The following is an 18,550-nucleotide window of genomic DNA, read 5'->3' on the forward strand; positions in this document are numbered from 1 at the left end:
GCACAAGAGGGTGTTGTGGGCTTCGAAAGCCAGGGCCTTATGAATCAGGATGGCTACACCCCTTTGGTGGGAGCATCTTTTTAATCAATGTAAACTGCATAGAACTTCACAGTCCTGCGGTATATAAACTGTTGTTATTATTATTATTATTATTGATATAGGTGCTTTTACGCATGTAAAATAGATTTTATAAACATAAGAAAATAAGAGTTACCATACTAGAACAGATTGAAGGTCCATTAAGCCCAGTATCTTGCTTCCAACAGTGGCCAATTTAGGTCACAGATTCCAAAAGAGTAAAGCAGATTTTATGCTATTTATCCTAGAAATAACCAGTGGCAGAAAAAGATTTATAAAATAAGCAGGATTGCTAGAACATACATAAGCACATACATGCACAAATTTATGCCTACCTCAGAGCAGGTATAATATTATGTGTAAGCTTTCGTGGGGTTATTTTAAATGGTGTCTCTATAAAAACAAAAATTTATAAGCTTGAATTGCTTGTGTTGATAAGAGATTTATGGGGGAATTCATCAAGCAGAGTTGGGGGCTTAACGTGCGTTAAGGGAATTAGGGTATGCTAAATTCTAAAGCCCATTTTATACCTGTGGGCTTTTGGGCCCAAGTCGGATTGCCTGTCAATCATTCAAGGGCGCTGATTACAGAATCGTGGCTTTGGGGGAGTCCCTACAGCTCAGCTGATGGGGGAGGGGGATGAATTCCCCTGCCATGATCAACTGAACCAGCTGCCACAGACAGAGATTCCCCCCCTACAAACTGTCAGGAAGGATGCCCACTCCCTCCTACCGAAACCCCCGAAACAACCCCTGGCAGGAGGGATGCCCAATCCCTCCTGCCAAAACCCTGAAACAATCCCCGGCAGGAGGGCTGCCCAATCCCTCCAGCTGGCACCCCCCACACAACATCCCCTGCAGGAGGGTTGCCCATTCCCTCCTGCTGGCACCCCCACAAACACATGACCCCCCCAAACAACCCCCCTCCCTCCAAAACGTACCAGGATCCACCCCCCATACCTTTATTTGCAAGTCTGGCTGGAGGGATGCCTACTCCCTCCGGCCAACAGGCCCACCTCTTCAGAATGGTGGGCCTTCTCCTTCCTGGTGTGAACTGGGATGCACCGGGGAGGGACTTAAGGCTCTGATTGGCCCAGGCGTCTAAGGTCCCTACCATAGGAGGCACCTGGGCCAATTGGAGTCTTATCTTCCTTCCAGCGCATTCTGGGATGCACTGGGAGTGGTCTAAGACTCCAATTGGCCAGATCCCTAAGGCCCCTCCCATGGGAGAGGCCATAGTGATCTGGCCAATCTGAGTCGTAGGTCTCTCCTAGTGCATCCCAGACTGCACTGGGGATGGAGGCCTAAGACTCCAGTTGGGAGGGGCCTTAGGCACCTGAGCCAATCAGGGCCTTAGGCCAGGGATGTTAGGAGGGGTGCTGACAGGAGGGAGTGGACATCCCTCCTGCCGGGGATGTTGCGGGGGGTGCCAGCAGGAGGGAGTGGGTTTCTCTAGCCGAGGATTGTTTCGGGGGTGGTGGCAGGAGGGATTGGGCATCCTGCCTGTTGTGGGGGGTATCTGTCTTCTCCCCTCTGGTTTTAAATCTAAGCCACTCTATTTATTCCCTGACCTAATCTGCTCTAATGGGTAACAGTACTACATGCATATTGCACACATGATTTGAGTGTTACTCCTTGTATTCTGCAGGTTGCTGGAATGATTCAGTTTTCGGAGGCTACTGGTCGCTCATCAGACGTGAATAAGCTGATGATAAGACAGCTGAATGATGCTTTGGAGTGCAGTCAGCCGGATTCATACACTCAAGCCATGTTTAAACTGACAGCGATGCAAATCAGCAGCAAAGGTAATCTGCATCTCTCAGCATGCAAGTACAAGAGACCCAATCAGAAGTCAGTGGTTCCCCAGACTAGATTACCTCGTTTTCAGGAAATAATTTAACTGATAATTTAAAGAGTGGAAAATTCCTTACTAATAATGGTCACATTATAATAACCCCAATCCCAAAAAATCACAGTGTGTCTAACATTAATAACTAATTACAGACCAGTAGCATCCATTCCATTTTTTGTAAAAATTCTGGAAGGGTTGGTCCATTTTCAATTAATGGAATATCTTACTCAATTTTCCCTTTTACATGAATCTCAATCTGGTTTTAGACCTTTATTTAGTACTGAGACAGTAATCATGGCTATTTTGTTCAGTAAGGGCCTTAATGCCTTGATCATGCAATTTGATATGAGCTCTGCATTTGATTTAGTGGACCATAGGAAATTGTTACAATGCTTGGACGCTACTGACATCAAAGGAGAGGTGTTAGATTGGTTTTGAGGTTTTCTTATGTCTCGTACCTATCAAGTTCATTTTAATTATGATCTTTTTGACACTTGGAGTAATCCATCAGGTGTTCCGCAAGGTTCACCATTATCCCCACTGCTCTTTAATGTTTATATGTCATCGTTAGGTGCACAATTGTCTCAGTTGGGGATAAAGTTATTTAGTTACGCAGATGATTTTATGATCATTATTCCATTTGCTACCTCTTTCTGAAATTATTCCTAAGGCAATAGAAGTATTGGTTTTGATGTAGCAATGGATGACTGAATTCAGACTGAAGCTTAACTCAGAAAAAACGAAATTCTTTGTAGCTTCACCTCATCCGTTTGATACTAAAACAACATTATTGTGTTTCAATAAATTTAGCTGTCCCATTCAATCTACTATTAAGGTTCTGGGTATAATACTGGATCAGGGTTTGACAAGGAAGGACCAAGTGGATTCTTTGGTTAGAAAAGGTTTCTTTACTCTTTGGAAGCTTCGGTCCATTAGGGCGTATTTTGAGGCTTTATCATTTAGAGTTTTGGCGCAATCTCTCATATTGAGTCAACTTGACTACTGCAATATTGCATATTCAGCAATTTCTCAGAAGAACATGCAACGATTGCAAATGGTGCAAAATGCAGCGGTCAGGTTGATTTTTGGGTTGGGTTGAAGAAATACGATACCTTCTTATCGAGTGCTGCACTGGTTGCCAATGGAGGCACGTGTGAAGTTTAAGTTTAGCTACTTTTGTTTTAAGGTTTTACTCGATTTAGCTCCTAAATATACTGTATAACTGAGCTCTTCTTCTTTGCAACCAATAAACATAAGAGAAGCTCACATTTGCATTTTGTTTTTCCGCCTGTTAGAGGATGTAAACTTAAAAACATCATCAACATCTTTTTCATATCAGGCAGCAACATGGGGCAAAGATTTAGAACAACTGCTTCTGCTTACTGATACTTACGGGGAATTTAGAAAACATCTAAAAACATATCTGTTTTTGAAATATTTAGGTAGCTGATTTGTAAGAATTTTATTATGCATTCCTCAGATTTTTTAGGGTATTAGCTATTGGTCTCTAATATTCTAGTTCTTTTTAGTTGATTGTATTCTTTTTAATAATAATAATAATAATAATAATAAAAGTTTATATACCACAGGAACGTAAAGTTCTATGCGGTTTACAATAGTTAAAAATACTACAAATTGAGTAAAACTTACAAAATTAAAAACTAGTAACTAAAAACCGTAGCCTTTTCAGGACCAAGGGACATATTTGTCCCATAACTTTAAAATCCTATAAATTTTGATTGGGATAGTCTACAGTTCTAAATTTGATATGTACGGATTCCATATGATACTACCTTTATGTAAACAAACTGGTTCCGACATTCATTCATTAGCGTCGTTGCTAGATTGACGAGAAGATTCACTTGCCACACTGTCCATAAGCCAGAAGTGTGATTTTTTTAAATAAAAATAATGATATTTCACAAAAAAAATCAATTTTTTGGCATCTGCAAGCCCTTTTTACCATAAAAATGTCGTCAAAACCACAAAAATTGGCCTACGATCCTTATGGTCCTGAAAGGGTTAAAGATCAGTTATTGAATAAGATTTTGCAAATCAGTTACCTAAGTACTTCAAGAACAAATATGTTTTTAGGTGTCTCCTAAATTCCTCATAAGTATTAGTAAGCAAAAGCAATTTTTCCAAATCTTTACCCCATAATGCTGCCTGATTGTAAACCGCATAGAACTTTACGGCCTTGCGATATATAAACTGTTATTATTTTTGTTTTCCAATTCTTTATTCATTTTTTCATCTTACATCAAGTATACAATATTACATCAATTGAACTTATACATATCACTTGAATTTCTTCCTATTATCATTTTAAAAACATAAATTTACTCCCTCCACCATCCACCCTTCCCACAGATATTGTAATCAAAAATATCATATAAACATTACATTCATAATTATTGATTAAACCTTTAATATAACTATATACCACCCCTTCCCCTAATTATAAATGTACTTTCAGTGTATAAAGGCGTCTAATCATTACAATAAATTATCAATGGCCCCCAAATCTTTTTAAAATTATTATAATTTCCTTTTTGTATGGCAGTTGTTCTTTCCATTTTGTATATATGGCACAATGAATTCCACCAGAAGGTGTAATTAAGTCTAGTATAATTTTTCCAATTCTTGGTTGATATGTTGAATAGCGACTCCTGTTATTATAACTGTTATTATTATTATTAAACTCTGTTAAGCTGACTGTGGCCTGTTGGATTAAGGCAGTGAGATTAAGACACGCTCATTCACTGTTAAAGGTAATTTTGAAACGGGGTACTTACTGTAGGAACTGCTTATGGCCCTTATTTTAAGCCTCGTCTATAAAGAAAAGTAGGCACCTATTTTACGTTACAGAATACCAGTACAAGTGGTAGAATACATGTATAATTAATGAAATACCTGTGCATGAATAATACTAGTTTGGCTTCTGCCCAAATCCACCCACACACACACCCACCATTACCAAAATCTGTGCAAACAAAGCATGGCACACATTTTTTCCACTGTCGGTATTCTATGAGGTCACTTTTTTGCTGTCCAAACTTTATCCAGATACTTTATCTGGATAACAGACCAAATATTGCTGCTCTTCATATAGCTCAGCTCTATGCCTCTGCACTGTCCAGATAGAACCAAGGCAGCCCATGGATAGCACAAGCTAGGGGAATTATCCAGATAATGACTGCTGTTATTAAAATAAGTCCTATGTTTTTGAGTGTATGCTTTATAGGCATATATTCTTGGGTAATTTTGCAAATTACCTCCTTTAATACCCTGGTTCAAGGAGAGGGGCAGAATTTTGAAAAGGAAAGACATTGGTGTGTATTACACTGAGTCAGCATAGAGAATGTATCTTAAAATATATGTAAGGAATTTTATGTATATTTTAATGATGTACACCACCTAGAATCGGGAGAGAGTGCGGTATATAATTTTTTAAAATAAATAATTAAAGGGGTTGCGATGCAGTGCAATGTAGTACTTACAGAAATCATTTAGTCAGAGTTACAAATTCAGCTGGTGAAATAAGTCTTCAGTCTTTTCCAGAAAGATATGTAGATTCAAAATTGAACTGCCTGGCAAGGAAAATCTAATTGTAAAGATTGCTTATATCTAATCCTGGAAATGATTGTCAGTAAAGCAATCGATAATCTCCAGCCTAAGAAAGAGGTTATCAGTGAAGGTTACCATTAAGAATGTCATTTTACTGTTAACCCCAGTTATTAGCAACTAGGTCTCATTGAATAAAATAGGATCTGTAATAAAATAACACTTCTTAACGGTAGCCCACATTGATAACTATGCTCCCTAAATGTTACTGAACTGTCTCAGAAAGGTATACTATTTCTTTATGGCCACTAGCAAGCTGGACAGTATTAATTTGACACTTTGTCAGTACTTGCTGATCATCAGTCGTTTAATGCTGCTGGCTGTCAGTTTCTTGGGGATCCCTTCATTGAGACGTGTGTCTGTTTCAGATTGCGATGCCCAGCTTCTGCATCATCTATGCTGGAGCCCCCTGCGGATGTTTACTGAACATGGAGTGGAAACAGCCATCGCTTGCTGGGAATGGCTTTTGGCAGCTAAGGATGGGATAGAAGTGCCGGTATGGAGAATTAGATTTATAATTGATGATGAGCGGGCCTGAGCTTCTGAGCAGCTCACTGCTGTATTATCCATTCTGGTGAGGTACATTTTGTCACCGTCATCTGACTATAATTTGGTGACTTGTGTTCAGAATAATTAAAAATGTATAAATATTTTTCATACATCTATTCTGCAACACCCAAGTACAAGAACAAATTTACATTAACATGTAAAAATTATTCACTTATTGATATGCATGGAAAAGTCCATATTTTGGTGGTATTTGAGATCTCCAGTATGGAAGATTCACATTCATATGCTTTTTCTTCTTCACTTGATCTGCATGTGTTACTTGAACTTGCAGTATTTTACAAGCTCCAGTGATTGGGTCCCAGAAAAAACTCTCCCTTTTAATACTGACATGCAGTTGCTGTGAAGATTAATCAAAATTAAGCATTTTAAAAGTTAAAAAAAAGCATTTTGATTGTTTAAGTTATGTTGACATCCAAATCTATTGTGGCCTGATGCTCAGCCGGTCCAGTCAGCATATGAAGTTAACTTTACTTGTATATTTAGGAACACTATCTACGAGGGTAAATCAAAAAGTAAAGGCAAAATACATTTAATGGCTTCAATAGAAGTAAATGAGCAATTGAACATATGACTTTTCCACATAGTCCCCATGCAAGAAGACATATTTGTTGTATCGTTCAACCAGCTTCTGCATTTCTGCAAAGAATTTTTTTGGCAGCTCCTGAAGCCAGGTGAGAACCACTTCCTTTACTTCATCATGCTTTGTCTTTTGCTCTCTGGGTCGCAGTGATGCACCCATGTCTCATTGCTGGTGACAGTTCTCTCCAGATCTTCTTCATACCATCTCAGGAACTGGGTTGCAAACCTCCACACACTTTTGCTTGTGCAGATCAGTAAGCTGTTTGGGAACCCATCGTGTGCAGACTTCCCTGTATCCCGAGTCATCCTGCATTATGACAAATGCATATCCATAGCTGATATCCAAATGTGCAGCCAATCTTCTTTAAATCAAGGCATCTGCCCTATCAATGTGCTCTTGTGTTCGAGATGTTGATGGACACCTAGAACAACCATCAGTTACACCTGTTCTTCCCACTTTAAACCTTTTTACCCATTCATAAACCTTTTGTTGATTCATGGTGCTATACTTAGTCAATGTCTGATGGTGAATTTCCACTCCCTCAGCCCAAAGAAAGTGCACCACTGCACGTTCTTCGATGGTACAATCTTGTAATGGAGTGTCTATGTTTCTGATCTCATGGCTGTCACACGACTACAGGCCGAGTGCTGCACTGTGTGTTGACGAACTATCCAACAGGCAATGTACAAGTACATATGTTGCATTTCATCAGCTCTGTTCTGGTTATTGTATAATTTAACCCAGCAGCGGCAATTCTTATGTTCTTTACAATTGCCTTTAATTTTTGATTCTCCCTTGTAGTTACCATATATTCTTGAATATAAATCCATCCAAATTTAAAACGATAGAACATTTCCCCCTCTTTTTTAGGATAAAAATGTTAACTTGAATATAAACTGATAGGTTATATTTAAGTAGAAAATAACCCAACAAAAATAAGACCTCAGTGTTCCACTGAAACATAAAGGTCCAAAAACAACCACAAAAAAAAAAAGCGGAACTGATGTTCAGGATAAAACAAGTTTATTCTAAATTTCCAGAATTGTAAAAGTAGTCCAGATGTTACAAGGGTCCCTTGATTGGAGCTGACTTTAACATCTGGACTACTTTTACAATTCTGGAATGAATTTGGTTTTTCTTTATTGTCCCTCCAGACTGGCACAGAACAAATGGGTTTACGCTCCTCTGCCAGCAGGTGGAGAATGAGAACACATTGACTTTTGACAGTAGTACAAGTGGGCTGTGCAGTCCCATGTACAATCAGTCTGTTCTCAGTCTCCAGCAGATGAAGGTGGTAAGTCTGTGCAGTCTTTCCTCTTGTTAATTAGGGCTTCTTGAATCTGATTAGTGGCCTTCACTAGTTTTGTTCGCTTCCTTTTAGTCTGGCCACAGCTCCACGGACTTTCACCATGATTATGATGGTGGTGGTGGCAGCCTTGCACAAGGAGGGCATTTTGGTTCATCCATTCTGGATGACTGGTTGATTCAAGCGAAGTCTTTTCAGGAAAGCTCCCAGGTCACGGCTCAGGTAGTGTCTGCAGTCACTGGGCTAGGATGTCAGCCTTTCCAAAAGTCTGTTGATACATCTCAGTGCTTGGAGTATCTCAGAGTTCTCTTTGACACCAGCATGGGGAAGGTCTTCCTTCCCGCGGCCCGCATACTGAAATTGCAGTCGCAGATTCGCTCCTTGATGGATTGTTGTTGCCCTCTGGTGCAGGATTTCTGTAGGTCTTGGGTTCAATGGCGGCCTCCCAGGAAACGATCAGATGGGCTCGGGCTCACATGCACCCCCTTCAATATGCTCTTCTTTGGCAGTGATCTCCGCAGATTATCTTCTCTGTTACTGCTCCACAAATTTGGAATTCCCTGCCAATTTACTTAAGAAAAGAACATGATATTGATAAATTCAAGATTAATTTAAAAACATTCCTTTTCAAAGACGCTTTTGATCAATAAGTTTCACTCTTGAATTCAATAATGCTGTATTTGACAATTCATTTGAATTCCCAACCTTATGTTTTTCCCTGACCTTCTTTTCTATTATACTTTGTAGTTCATATCCCCTTTTCCTCTTTACTCATGTTTTGTTAAGTTTGTATATAGTTTATTTTATTTTAATGGTTATATATAAATTAATGTTTTATTTTTAATTTTAATATTGTAATTTTAATTATTTCCTTTTATGTATGTTCATCGCTTTGAAGCAAGATTAAGCGATTAATCAAAAATTTTAATAAACTTGAAACTTGAATACATGATCTGGACTCTCCAGTCGCACTTCGGAGGTTGGTTCATCACAGCCTTCACTGGTGGCTACAGTCTACCAATCTGGTTGAGGAAGTGAGTCTCGATCAACCATAGTGGACAGTGCTTCTCGCGGACACCAGTTTCCTCGGTTTGGGAGCCCAATATCTCAGTCACTTGGCTCAGGGCAGCTGGTTGCCGATAGAGGTTTACTGGTTGATCAATATTCTGGAGACCAGAGCCATTCGGTTGGTGTTAGTTTTTTTCCAGTTGTTGATGAAGGACAAGTCTGTCCAGGTTCTCTCAGACAATGCTATGGCAGTGGCTTACATCAATCATCAGGGGGGAACAAAGAGTCATCTGTTAGCGCAGGAGGCAGTTCTTCTCATGGAATGGGCAGAGGCTCACCTTTTGGACATCTCGGCTTCCCATAAAGCCAGAGTGGACAATGTCTAGGCGGACTTCTTCATGTGCTGGATCCAGGCGAGTGATGTCTTGGGCTAGAAGCTTTTGAGTTGATCGTTCAGTCATGGGGTTGGCTGGTCATGGACTCCATGGCTACGAGTTTCAACACCAAAGTGCTGAGGTTCTTCAGTCAGAGCAGGAATTACCAGGCCGAGGGGATGGTTGCTCTGATGCAGACTTGGTCGACGGGTGGCCTGCTGTATGTCTTCTGCTGTGGCCACGTGTGGGAAGAGTTATTTGTATTGTTTGACACACCGGCTGCATGATCCTGGTGGCGCCAGACAGGCCCAGATACCCGTGATACACAGATCTGGTTCATCTTTTCATGGCAAATCCTCTTCCTTTGCCCCTCTCGCCCGACCTTCTGACTTAGGGTCTTACGGCTTGGCTCTTGAAAGGGAATGCCTATGTAAGAAAGGATATTCAGATAAAGTGATCACCACCACTCTATTGGGTTCTCAGAGACTTTCCACCTCTCGGGCTTATGTGCGCATTTGGCATCTTTTTGAAGAGTGGTGTTCTGCTCATGATATAGTTCCCCTTTGCGTGTCTTTGCCTCAGGTCTTGGAGTTTTTGCAGGATGGCCTGGAGCAGGGCCTTGTCTGGTCCTCCCTAAGGGTTCAGGTTTACGGTCTTGTCTTCTTTATGCGGTACATGGTCGATGTTTGGCCTCTTCTCCTGATGTGATTCATTAGAAGCGGGAATGCAAGATCAAAAGGATGCTTGTTGTGGAGAAGTTTGATTAAACAATTTAAAGTACAGTAATTTAAGAGCTGATAACTAAAGACCAGAATAGACAGTATTGCAGTAATCCAAGTACGATATTAATCAAAGATAGAATCAAAGTACAGAGAGAACATAAGAACATAAGAATTGCCGCTGCTGGCTCAGACCAGTGGTCCATCACGTCCAGCAGTCCGCTCATGTGGCGGCCCTCTGGTCAAAGACCAGCGCCCTAACTGAGACTGAGACTAGCCCTACCAGTGAACGTCCTTGTTCAGCAGGAACTTGTCTAACTTTGTCTTGAATCCCTGGAGAGTGTTTTCCCCTATGACAGCCTCCTGAAGAGCATTCCAGTTTTCCACCACTCTCTGGGTGAAGAAGAACTTCCTTACGTTTGTACAGAATCTATCCCCTTTCAATTTTAGAGAGTGCCCTTTCATTCTCCCTACCTTGGAGAGGGTGAACAACCTGTCCTTATCTACTAAGTCTATCCCCATCAGTACCTTGAATGTTTCGATCATGTCCCCTCTCAATCTCCTCTGTTCGAGGGAGAAGAGGCCCAGTTTCTCTAATCTTTCGCTGTATGGCAGCTCCTCCAACCCCTTAACCATCTTAGTCGCTCTTCTCTGGACCCTTTCGAGTAGTATCGTGTCCTTCATGTACGGCGACCAGTGCTGTATGCAGTACTCCAGGTGAGGGCGCACCATGGCCCAGTACAGCGGTATGATAACCTTCTCCGATCTGTTCGTGATCCCCTTCTTTATCATTCCTAGCATTCTGTTCACCCTTTTCGCCGCTGCCGCACATTGCGCGGATGGCTTCATCAACTTATCGATCAGAACTTTCAAATCCCTTTCCTGAGAGGTCTCTCCAAGTACCGTCCCGGAAATCCTGTATTCGTGCATGAGATTTTTGTTACCGACATTCATCACTTTATACTTGTCCACATTGAACCTCATCTGCCATGTTGATGCCCATTTTTCGAGCCTGATTATGTTACGCTGTAGATCTTCGCAATCCCCCTGCGTCTTCACTACTCTGAATAACTTCGTGTCGTCTGCAAATTCTATCACCTCGATTGTCATACCTATGTCCAGATCATTTATAAAGATGTTGAAGAGCACGGGTCCAAGCACCGAGCCCTGCGGCACCCCACTGATGACGCTCTTCCAGTCTGAGTATTGTCCATTTACCTCCACTCTGTTTCCTATGCTCCAGCCAGTTTTTAATCCATGTGAGTATTTCACCCTCGATTCCATGGCTCGCAATTTTCCGAAGTAGCCGTTCATGCGGATCCTTCTTGAACGCCTTCTGAAAGTCAAGATATACAATGTCGACCGGGTCTCCCTTGTCTATCTGCCTGTTTACTCCCTCGAAAAAGTGCAGCAGGTTTGTTAAACAGGATCTGCCTTTGCTGAAACCGTGCTGGCTGGTCCTCATCAGCCCGAGAGAAAAAGGGCTGATAAAGATGTAATCATGCAGATTCTGTACAAGGCAAAAAATATAGAACAAAAAAACAAAGTAAGTTTCGTATTTGAAAGAGAATAGAACCCAAAGTAATTGATTAAATTTGATAGGCTGCCCAGAAATAGAGGGGGGAGATGCAACATATGGCCAATGTTGAGAAAGTGAGTAGCTTCACTTGTCATATTTAGAAGCAGGAGATTGTCTTTCAACCATGTAGAATCAACTGAAAGACAGGAGTTAAGATGGCCTATGGATGAGGAGGAAAAGAATGAGGGGCAAAGTATTTGCAAGTCATTGGCATAGCAGTGAGGACTACAGCCTTGGAACTGTATAATTGTTAACAAAAAGCCAAGAAAAATATTGCACAAATTTAATGAAAAATAGATCCTTCAGGAATGCTACAGTTAATCATGTATGACAGGGGTGCCCAACTCTGGCCCTTGATGCCATAATCCAGTCGGGTTTTCAATATTTCCCCAGTGAATTTGCATGAGATCTATTTGCCTGCAATGCTTCCATTGTATGCATATTGATCTCATGCATATTCATTTGGGAAATCCTGAAAACCTAACCTGACGAGGGCTGAAGTTGGGCACCCATGATGTATAAAGTAAAAAAAGAAAAGAACCACTGTTCCTGGAAGGTACGATCTGACAGAAAAAAACTGATACCAGTATAGGACAAGGCCAAAGAGACCGAAGATATGTAGGTGAGCTAAGAGGAGTTTATGGTCAACAAGGTCAAATGCAAAAGAAAGGTCTAGTGATACAGAAGATTTCTGGTCCAAGGATGATGATAATTCATTATATGTAGTGTTTTTTGTGCTATGGCCTCATTAGAAGAGGGCCTTATGCGGATGCAAAGTTAGAGATTTTCCAGAAAGAGAAGCAAATGTGAAAGTACAGTTTTATTAAAAATGTTAGAAAAAAAGGATAGATAAGTCATGGGGTAGAAAACAAGATGAAGTTTTTTCAACAGTGACAGAATGAGGGCATGCTTCCAAAGTGAAGGAATATAACCTAAAGTAAGACTTGAGGAGAGTAAGGGAAGGGCAATGGGGCCAAGTTGAGTAGTCATGTTTTTGACCATGCGTGCTGACTAGAGATTCTTTACAGAGGAAGTTGAGATAAGGGACTGTAGAGCTTCATAACTGATTGAAAGCTCCATGAGCACATTACTACTGTCCTTTGGCTCACACTTTGGAATTCAGTTCCACTGAAAAGCTGTAAGACTTAGCTCATTACTGAAACATTTATAGAAATTATTTTGGCAGTTTCTGCTCATTTATTCCTGCTGGAATCCACAGTGACTGGATAAGCTCATGGCCCTGACAATGCCACAGTAGAACTGATATACCATGGTCTAGGATAGTTGATTGACTGAGGTTAATTTTTCGTTCGTACTCTGATGTTGAATGCTAGCTTGTTTGCATTCTAAAAAGTTCCTGTAGCTTTATGTAAAGCAAAGAATAGAGAAAGTGGTCATACATTACAGATAGCAAGATTTAGCTAAAATTTGGTATCCTAAAGCCTTGTGTCACCTTGGCTGGCAGATGGCTATCAGTGATGGTTGTTTATGAAGCTGGATGAGAGTATTATGAGGAGATCATCTTGACAGTACCTTTTTTTCCACAGTTTATGCGGGAGATGGCCGGAGCCTGGCAGATGACAGTGGAACAGAAATTCGGCATATTCTCCGCAGAACCGAAGGAAGCCGATCCCCTGGCAGCATCAGAGGAGAGCCAACCAAAGCCCTGCCCCCCAGAGGTCACACCACATTATATCTGGATAGAGGTCAGTAAAACACAACAAGGTTACAAGCCACTTATCCATGGGTGGGAACATTTGCTGTAAGAGGTAAGGGAGATTTCTTTATCGTCCCTCCAGACTGGCACAGAACGGATGGGTTTATGCTCCTCTGCCAATAGGTGGAGACTGAGAACAATTGATTTTTGGGAGTGGTACAAGTGGGCTGTGCATTCTCATCTACAATCAGTCTGTTCTCATTCTCCAGCAGGTGGAGGTGGTAAGCCCTTGCAGTCTTTCCTTTTGATAGTTAGGGTCTGTTGGATCTGATTAGTGGCCTTTTACTGTCCCTTTTTTGCAGTCCGGACAGAGCTTGGGGGTCCCTTTCAGGGGTCTGTCTGACATCGGGGGTGCCACACTTGAATGAGTCCCTCCCCCTATTTCCCCTACCTCCCCAAATTTATTTTCCTTTGAAGTGCTTCAGCTGTACACCTTGCCACAGTTCAGGCAAAGACTACAGCTTTGAGTACCTGTGGGGTCTGCCCTCTTGTCCATTAAACTTTTTTTGCTTTGTAAAAAAAAGAAAAAAAGTCCTGAGGCAGCTGTTCTGGAAGGAAGGTTTAAATTAGCTTTAATTGCTTTCTTTTTGAAACTGGCAGTTTTTCCTTTGGTCTCCTGTGCATTTGCATTGAGCACTTTAAAAAGCATGTGGCCGGTTTGTGCGCAAATGCTTCAACCGCTTTGAGGGAAAATCTTTGTCGACTTTGGGTACCAGCATGCAGGGATCCCCTTCACGTGTGCACCGCTCATCGGTTGTGGGCAGTGGGGAAGCCCTGGCTTCCCCTTCTGCCCACACAGGGATTTTCCCAGCCGCCAATGGTCAGGGAAATAAGGTTTCCCTTGCCACCGATAGTGCTGGGGATTCCCTTACCGCTTCAGCGGCTGCTGCTTGCTGTTCTGATTTAACAGCTGGGTCTATTCAAGCCTCTTTGCCACTACAGGCTTCGGGAGACAGTTTTTTGGTGGGCTTTTCCTTCGTTTTGAAGGGCAACTGCACAATTTGCCTGTGGCTTCAGGTAACCTTCATCCTGTTTTGGAAAGACAGAAACAGGTCCTAAGTATTTCTTATGCTCCTGCAGGGAGTACTGTTTTGACACTTGGGTGGGGGAGTACTGTTTTGCCACCGGGGGGGGGGGTATTGCCATGAACAAGGCTTACCATATGTACTCGAATATAAACCGAGATTTCTTGTCCAAAAAAATGGCCAAAAATGGGGGTCTTGGTTTATATTCAAGTCTCTCATCTCTCCATGCCACCCAATGCCTGCATTTTTCTTCAATCCCACCCTATTCTGCTGCACTATTCCTCATCATTGCCTCCAATCCCCTCATAACAACCGACATTTCTTTGTGAATCCCACTCCCCCTGACTCCAACCCCAATGTCACAGCAGCCAACATTTCCCACCTCCAACCTCCTCAGCAACCAACATTTCTTTCCAACTCCCCTCAACTACAATGCCACCGCCACAGCAACAAACATCCCCCCTTCCTCAATCATCCGATAATCAACTCTTCACTTATCAACGGTTGCTGGGGTTCCCCAACACTGACACCAGCACAGCAGCCAACATTTCCTGCCTGCAACCCCATCGCAGCAACCAACATTTGTTTACAACCCCCCCCCCCAGTTCTAACGCCACCACAACCAATATCCCCCCCCCCCCGATCATCCTATAATCAGTTCTTCACCCTGTGGCTTCGGGGTTGGTTGGCAAATATGGCCAAGTCTAAGCTCAGTAAATTTGCTTTTCGGAGCTCCTTTCTCTATGGGGAGGAATTCGATAAGCTTGTTCAGGCCTTGAGTGACTCTAAGGTACCTCAGCTTCCGGAGGACCAACCTTGCCTGATGTCTCAGGGTAGCGCCACCTGTGTCAAATTGCATGATTTTTGTAGGTATTGCCCTGACCTGGACTCGGCTTCTTTCCCTTCCAGAGGACGCTTCTTTCAGCGCATGCAGTCCTATCGAGGAGCCTGCTTGGTGGGGGGGGGGGGGAGGTTCCGCCCATCCAGCCCAATGACTAGTTTCGGGTCCTTTTCCCAGTTCTAGTAGGAGCCCGGTTGTGGGAGTTTTACTAGGGATGTACCGAGATCACAACAGATCAGTGGGTCCTAGAGGTGATTCAGGACAGCTATGTTCTCGAGTTTTACAAGACCTTGCCAGATCTTTTCCTTTCTTCTCCTTGTCAGGCAACTTGGAAGAAGCAGGTTTTTCGTCAGACGCTGCAAAGGTTGCTGGACCTCAAAGTGGTGGTTCCAGTGCCCCCTCAGTAGATTCACACCGGCAGGTACTCCATTTACTTTGTGTGCCCAAGAAAGAGGGGGTCTTTTCGGCCCATTTTGGATCGAAAAGGTGTCAACAGAGTGCTTCGGGTTCCAGCTTTTTGCATGGAGACCCTGAAATCTGTAATTCTCACTGTTCACATGGAGAATTTCTGGCTTCTCTTGACTTAATGGAAGCCTACCTGCATGTTCCAATTTGGGCCTTCCATCAACAATTCCTTCGCTTTGCAATTTTGGAAAAGCACTATCAATTTTGTGTGCTTCCTTTTGGTCTGGCCACGGCTTTGCGGACTTTCACTGAGGGTAAGGAAGTGGTGGTGGCAGCCTTTCGCAAGGAGGGCATTCTGGTTCATCCCTGATTGAATGACTGGTTGATTCGAATGAAGTCTTTTCAGGAGAGCTCCTGGGTCACGACTCGGATTGTGGAATTTCTACAGTCACTGGGTTAGATGGTCAGCCTGTCCAAAAGCCGGTTGACTCCGTCACAGTGCTTGGAGTATCTCAGAATTCTCTTCGACACCAGCTTGCGGAGAGTATTGCTTCTCGAGGCCTGGGTGTTGAAATTGTAGTTGCAGATTCGCTCCCTGATGGATTGTCGTTGCCCTTGAGCGCATAATTTTCTTCAGGTCTTGAGGTCGATGGCAGCCTCCCTGGAAGTAGTCAGGTGGGCTCGGGCTCACATGTGGGCCTCTTCAGTATGCTTTTCTTTGGTGGTGGTCACCACAGATTCAAAATCTGGACTCTCCCGTCCCTCTTCGGAGGTTGGTTCTGTGCAGCCTGCGCTGGTGGCTTCAGTCTTCCAATCTGGTTCAGGGAGTGAATCTAGATCAATCCCAGTGGACAGTGCTTCTCACGGACCCAAGTCTCCTCGGTTGGGAAGCTCAGTGTCTCAATCACTCAACTCAGTCCATCAGGTTGCTGGTGGAAGTGTCATGGTCAAGGAATATTCTGGAGACCAGAGCCATTCAGTTGGCATAAGTGGCTTTCCAGTCTTTGCTGGAGGGCATGTCGGTTCGGGTTCTCTCAGACAATACCATGGCAGTGGCTTCCATCAATCGTCAAGGGGGAACCCAGAGTCATCTGGTAGCACAGGAGGCAACTCTTCTTATGGAATGGGCAGCGGCTCATCTTCTGGGCATCTCGGCTTCCCACATAGCGGGAGTGGACAATGTCCAGGCAGACTTCCTCAGTCATCATGTGCTGGATACCAGTGAGTGGTGTCTCGTGCCAAGGTTCTTCAGTCAGCGCAAGGATTGCCAGGCCAAGGGGCTGGATGCTCTGGTGCAGGCTTGGCTGATAGACGGCCTGCTGTATGTCTTTTTTTTCCCTCTGTGGCCTCTGATGGACAGAGTTGTTCTTTACATTGCCCGGCACACAGGCCACGTAATCCTTGTGGCTCTGGACTGGCCCAGGCACTCGTGGTACGTAGATCTGGTTTGTTTTCTTGTCTGACTCAGGGTCCCATTCCCATGTTCAATCCGGGTCCCTTTTGTCTTAGCTTGATCCTTGAAAGGGAACGCATATGGCTTGGCTCTTGAAAGGGAACGCCTAAATAAGGAGTGTGTGGAGGAGTGTGTGGCACAGTGGTTGAAGCTACAGCCTCAGCACCCTGGGGTTGTGGGTTCAAACCCCGCACTGCTCCTTGTGACCCTGGGCAAGTCACTTAATCCTCCATAGCCCCAGGTACGTTAGATAGATTGTGGGCCCACCAGGACAGATAGGGAAAATGCTTGAGTACCTGATTGTAAAACCACTTAGATAACCTTAATAGGCGGTATATAAAATCCTAATAAAACTTGTAAAACTTTTAAGAAAGAATATCAGATAAGATGCTCTCCATTCTCTTGGGTTCCAGAGACTTTCCACATCTCAAGCTTATGTGCGCATTTGGCATCTTTTTGGAGAGTGGTGTTCCGCTCATGATGTAGTTCCCCTTCATGCATCTTTGCCTCACATCTTGAAGTTTTTGCAGGATGGCCTGGAGCAGGGTTCAGGTTGTGGTTTTTTCTTCTTTTCGTTATCTGGTCGGTGTTTGGCCTGTTCTCCAGATGTGATTCAATTCTTGAGAGTGGTGAAATTGCTCTGGCCTCCAGTTCGTCCTTCGGTTCCGGCCTCGGATCTCAATTTGGTTCTTTCCATGCTCATTCGTCCTCCTTTTGAGCCTCTCGGCTCGTGCACATTGAAGGAACTTACTCTTAAGGTAGTGTTCCTGGTGGTCATTACTTCCACAAGATACTTTTTCAAACTGCAAGCCTTTTCAATTAGGCCTTCATTCCTGGAGTTCTCTAAGGAGCGTGTTGTACTGCCACAAGTTCCCTTCTTTCTTCCGAAGGTGGTTTTGACTTTTCATGTCAACCAGTCTGTTGTCCTTCCGGTCTTGGGTAGTCAGGAAGACTCTTTGGAGCAGAACCAATTGTGCAAATTGGATGTCCATAGGGTCCTTCATGCTTATGTTCAGCGGACCCAGGAGTTCCGTTAGTCGGATCGTCTTTTTGTCCTTTTAGCAGGTCATTGTAAGAGGGACAGTGCTTCCAAGGATACAATTGGACAGTGGATCAAGGAGGTTATCGCTTCAGCGTACCTTCTTCAAAAGAGACCTGTTCTGAATTTTCTCAAAGTTCATTCCACTCAGGGTCAGGCAACCTCTTGGGCTGAGAGTTCTTTTGCCTCCGGTGAATATCTGTAAAGCTGCAGTTTGATCTTCTCTCCATTCCTTTGTTCGCCACTACCGTGTAGACATTCAGGCAAGTCGGGATGCGGTATTCGATGAGCGTGTTCTTGTGGCAACCCTTCGGGGATCCCACTCATGATGGGTACTGCTTTAGTACATCCCAATCATTCTGTGCTGGTCTGGAGGGACGA

At 43.2% G+C, this 18,550-nt stretch overlaps 1 protein-coding gene across 2 annotated transcripts in view; it reads left to right on the top strand.

Annotated features, from left to right (window-relative positions):
- PI4KA (phosphatidylinositol 4-kinase alpha) overlaps nucleotides 1-18,550 on the top strand; it is a 261,800-nt gene that overhangs the window by 169,135 nt on the left and 74,115 nt on the right. For both annotated transcript variants that reach the window (XM_033956600.1, XM_033956601.1), the window contains 3 exons: nucleotides 1,726-1,882; nucleotides 5,922-6,049; nucleotides 13,237-13,395. In XM_033956600.1, coding sequence (XP_033812491.1) covers nucleotides 1,726-1,882; nucleotides 5,922-6,049; nucleotides 13,237-13,395 — 444 coding nt within the window. The remainder of the gene's footprint in view (nucleotides 1-1,725; nucleotides 1,883-5,921; nucleotides 6,050-13,236; nucleotides 13,396-18,550) is intronic.

Source organism: Geotrypetes seraphini, chromosome 8 (assembly GCF_902459505.1).
Source record: "Geotrypetes seraphini chromosome 8, aGeoSer1.1, whole genome shotgun sequence".
NCBI lineage: Eukaryota > Metazoa > Chordata > Amphibia > Gymnophiona > Dermophiidae > Geotrypetes > Geotrypetes seraphini.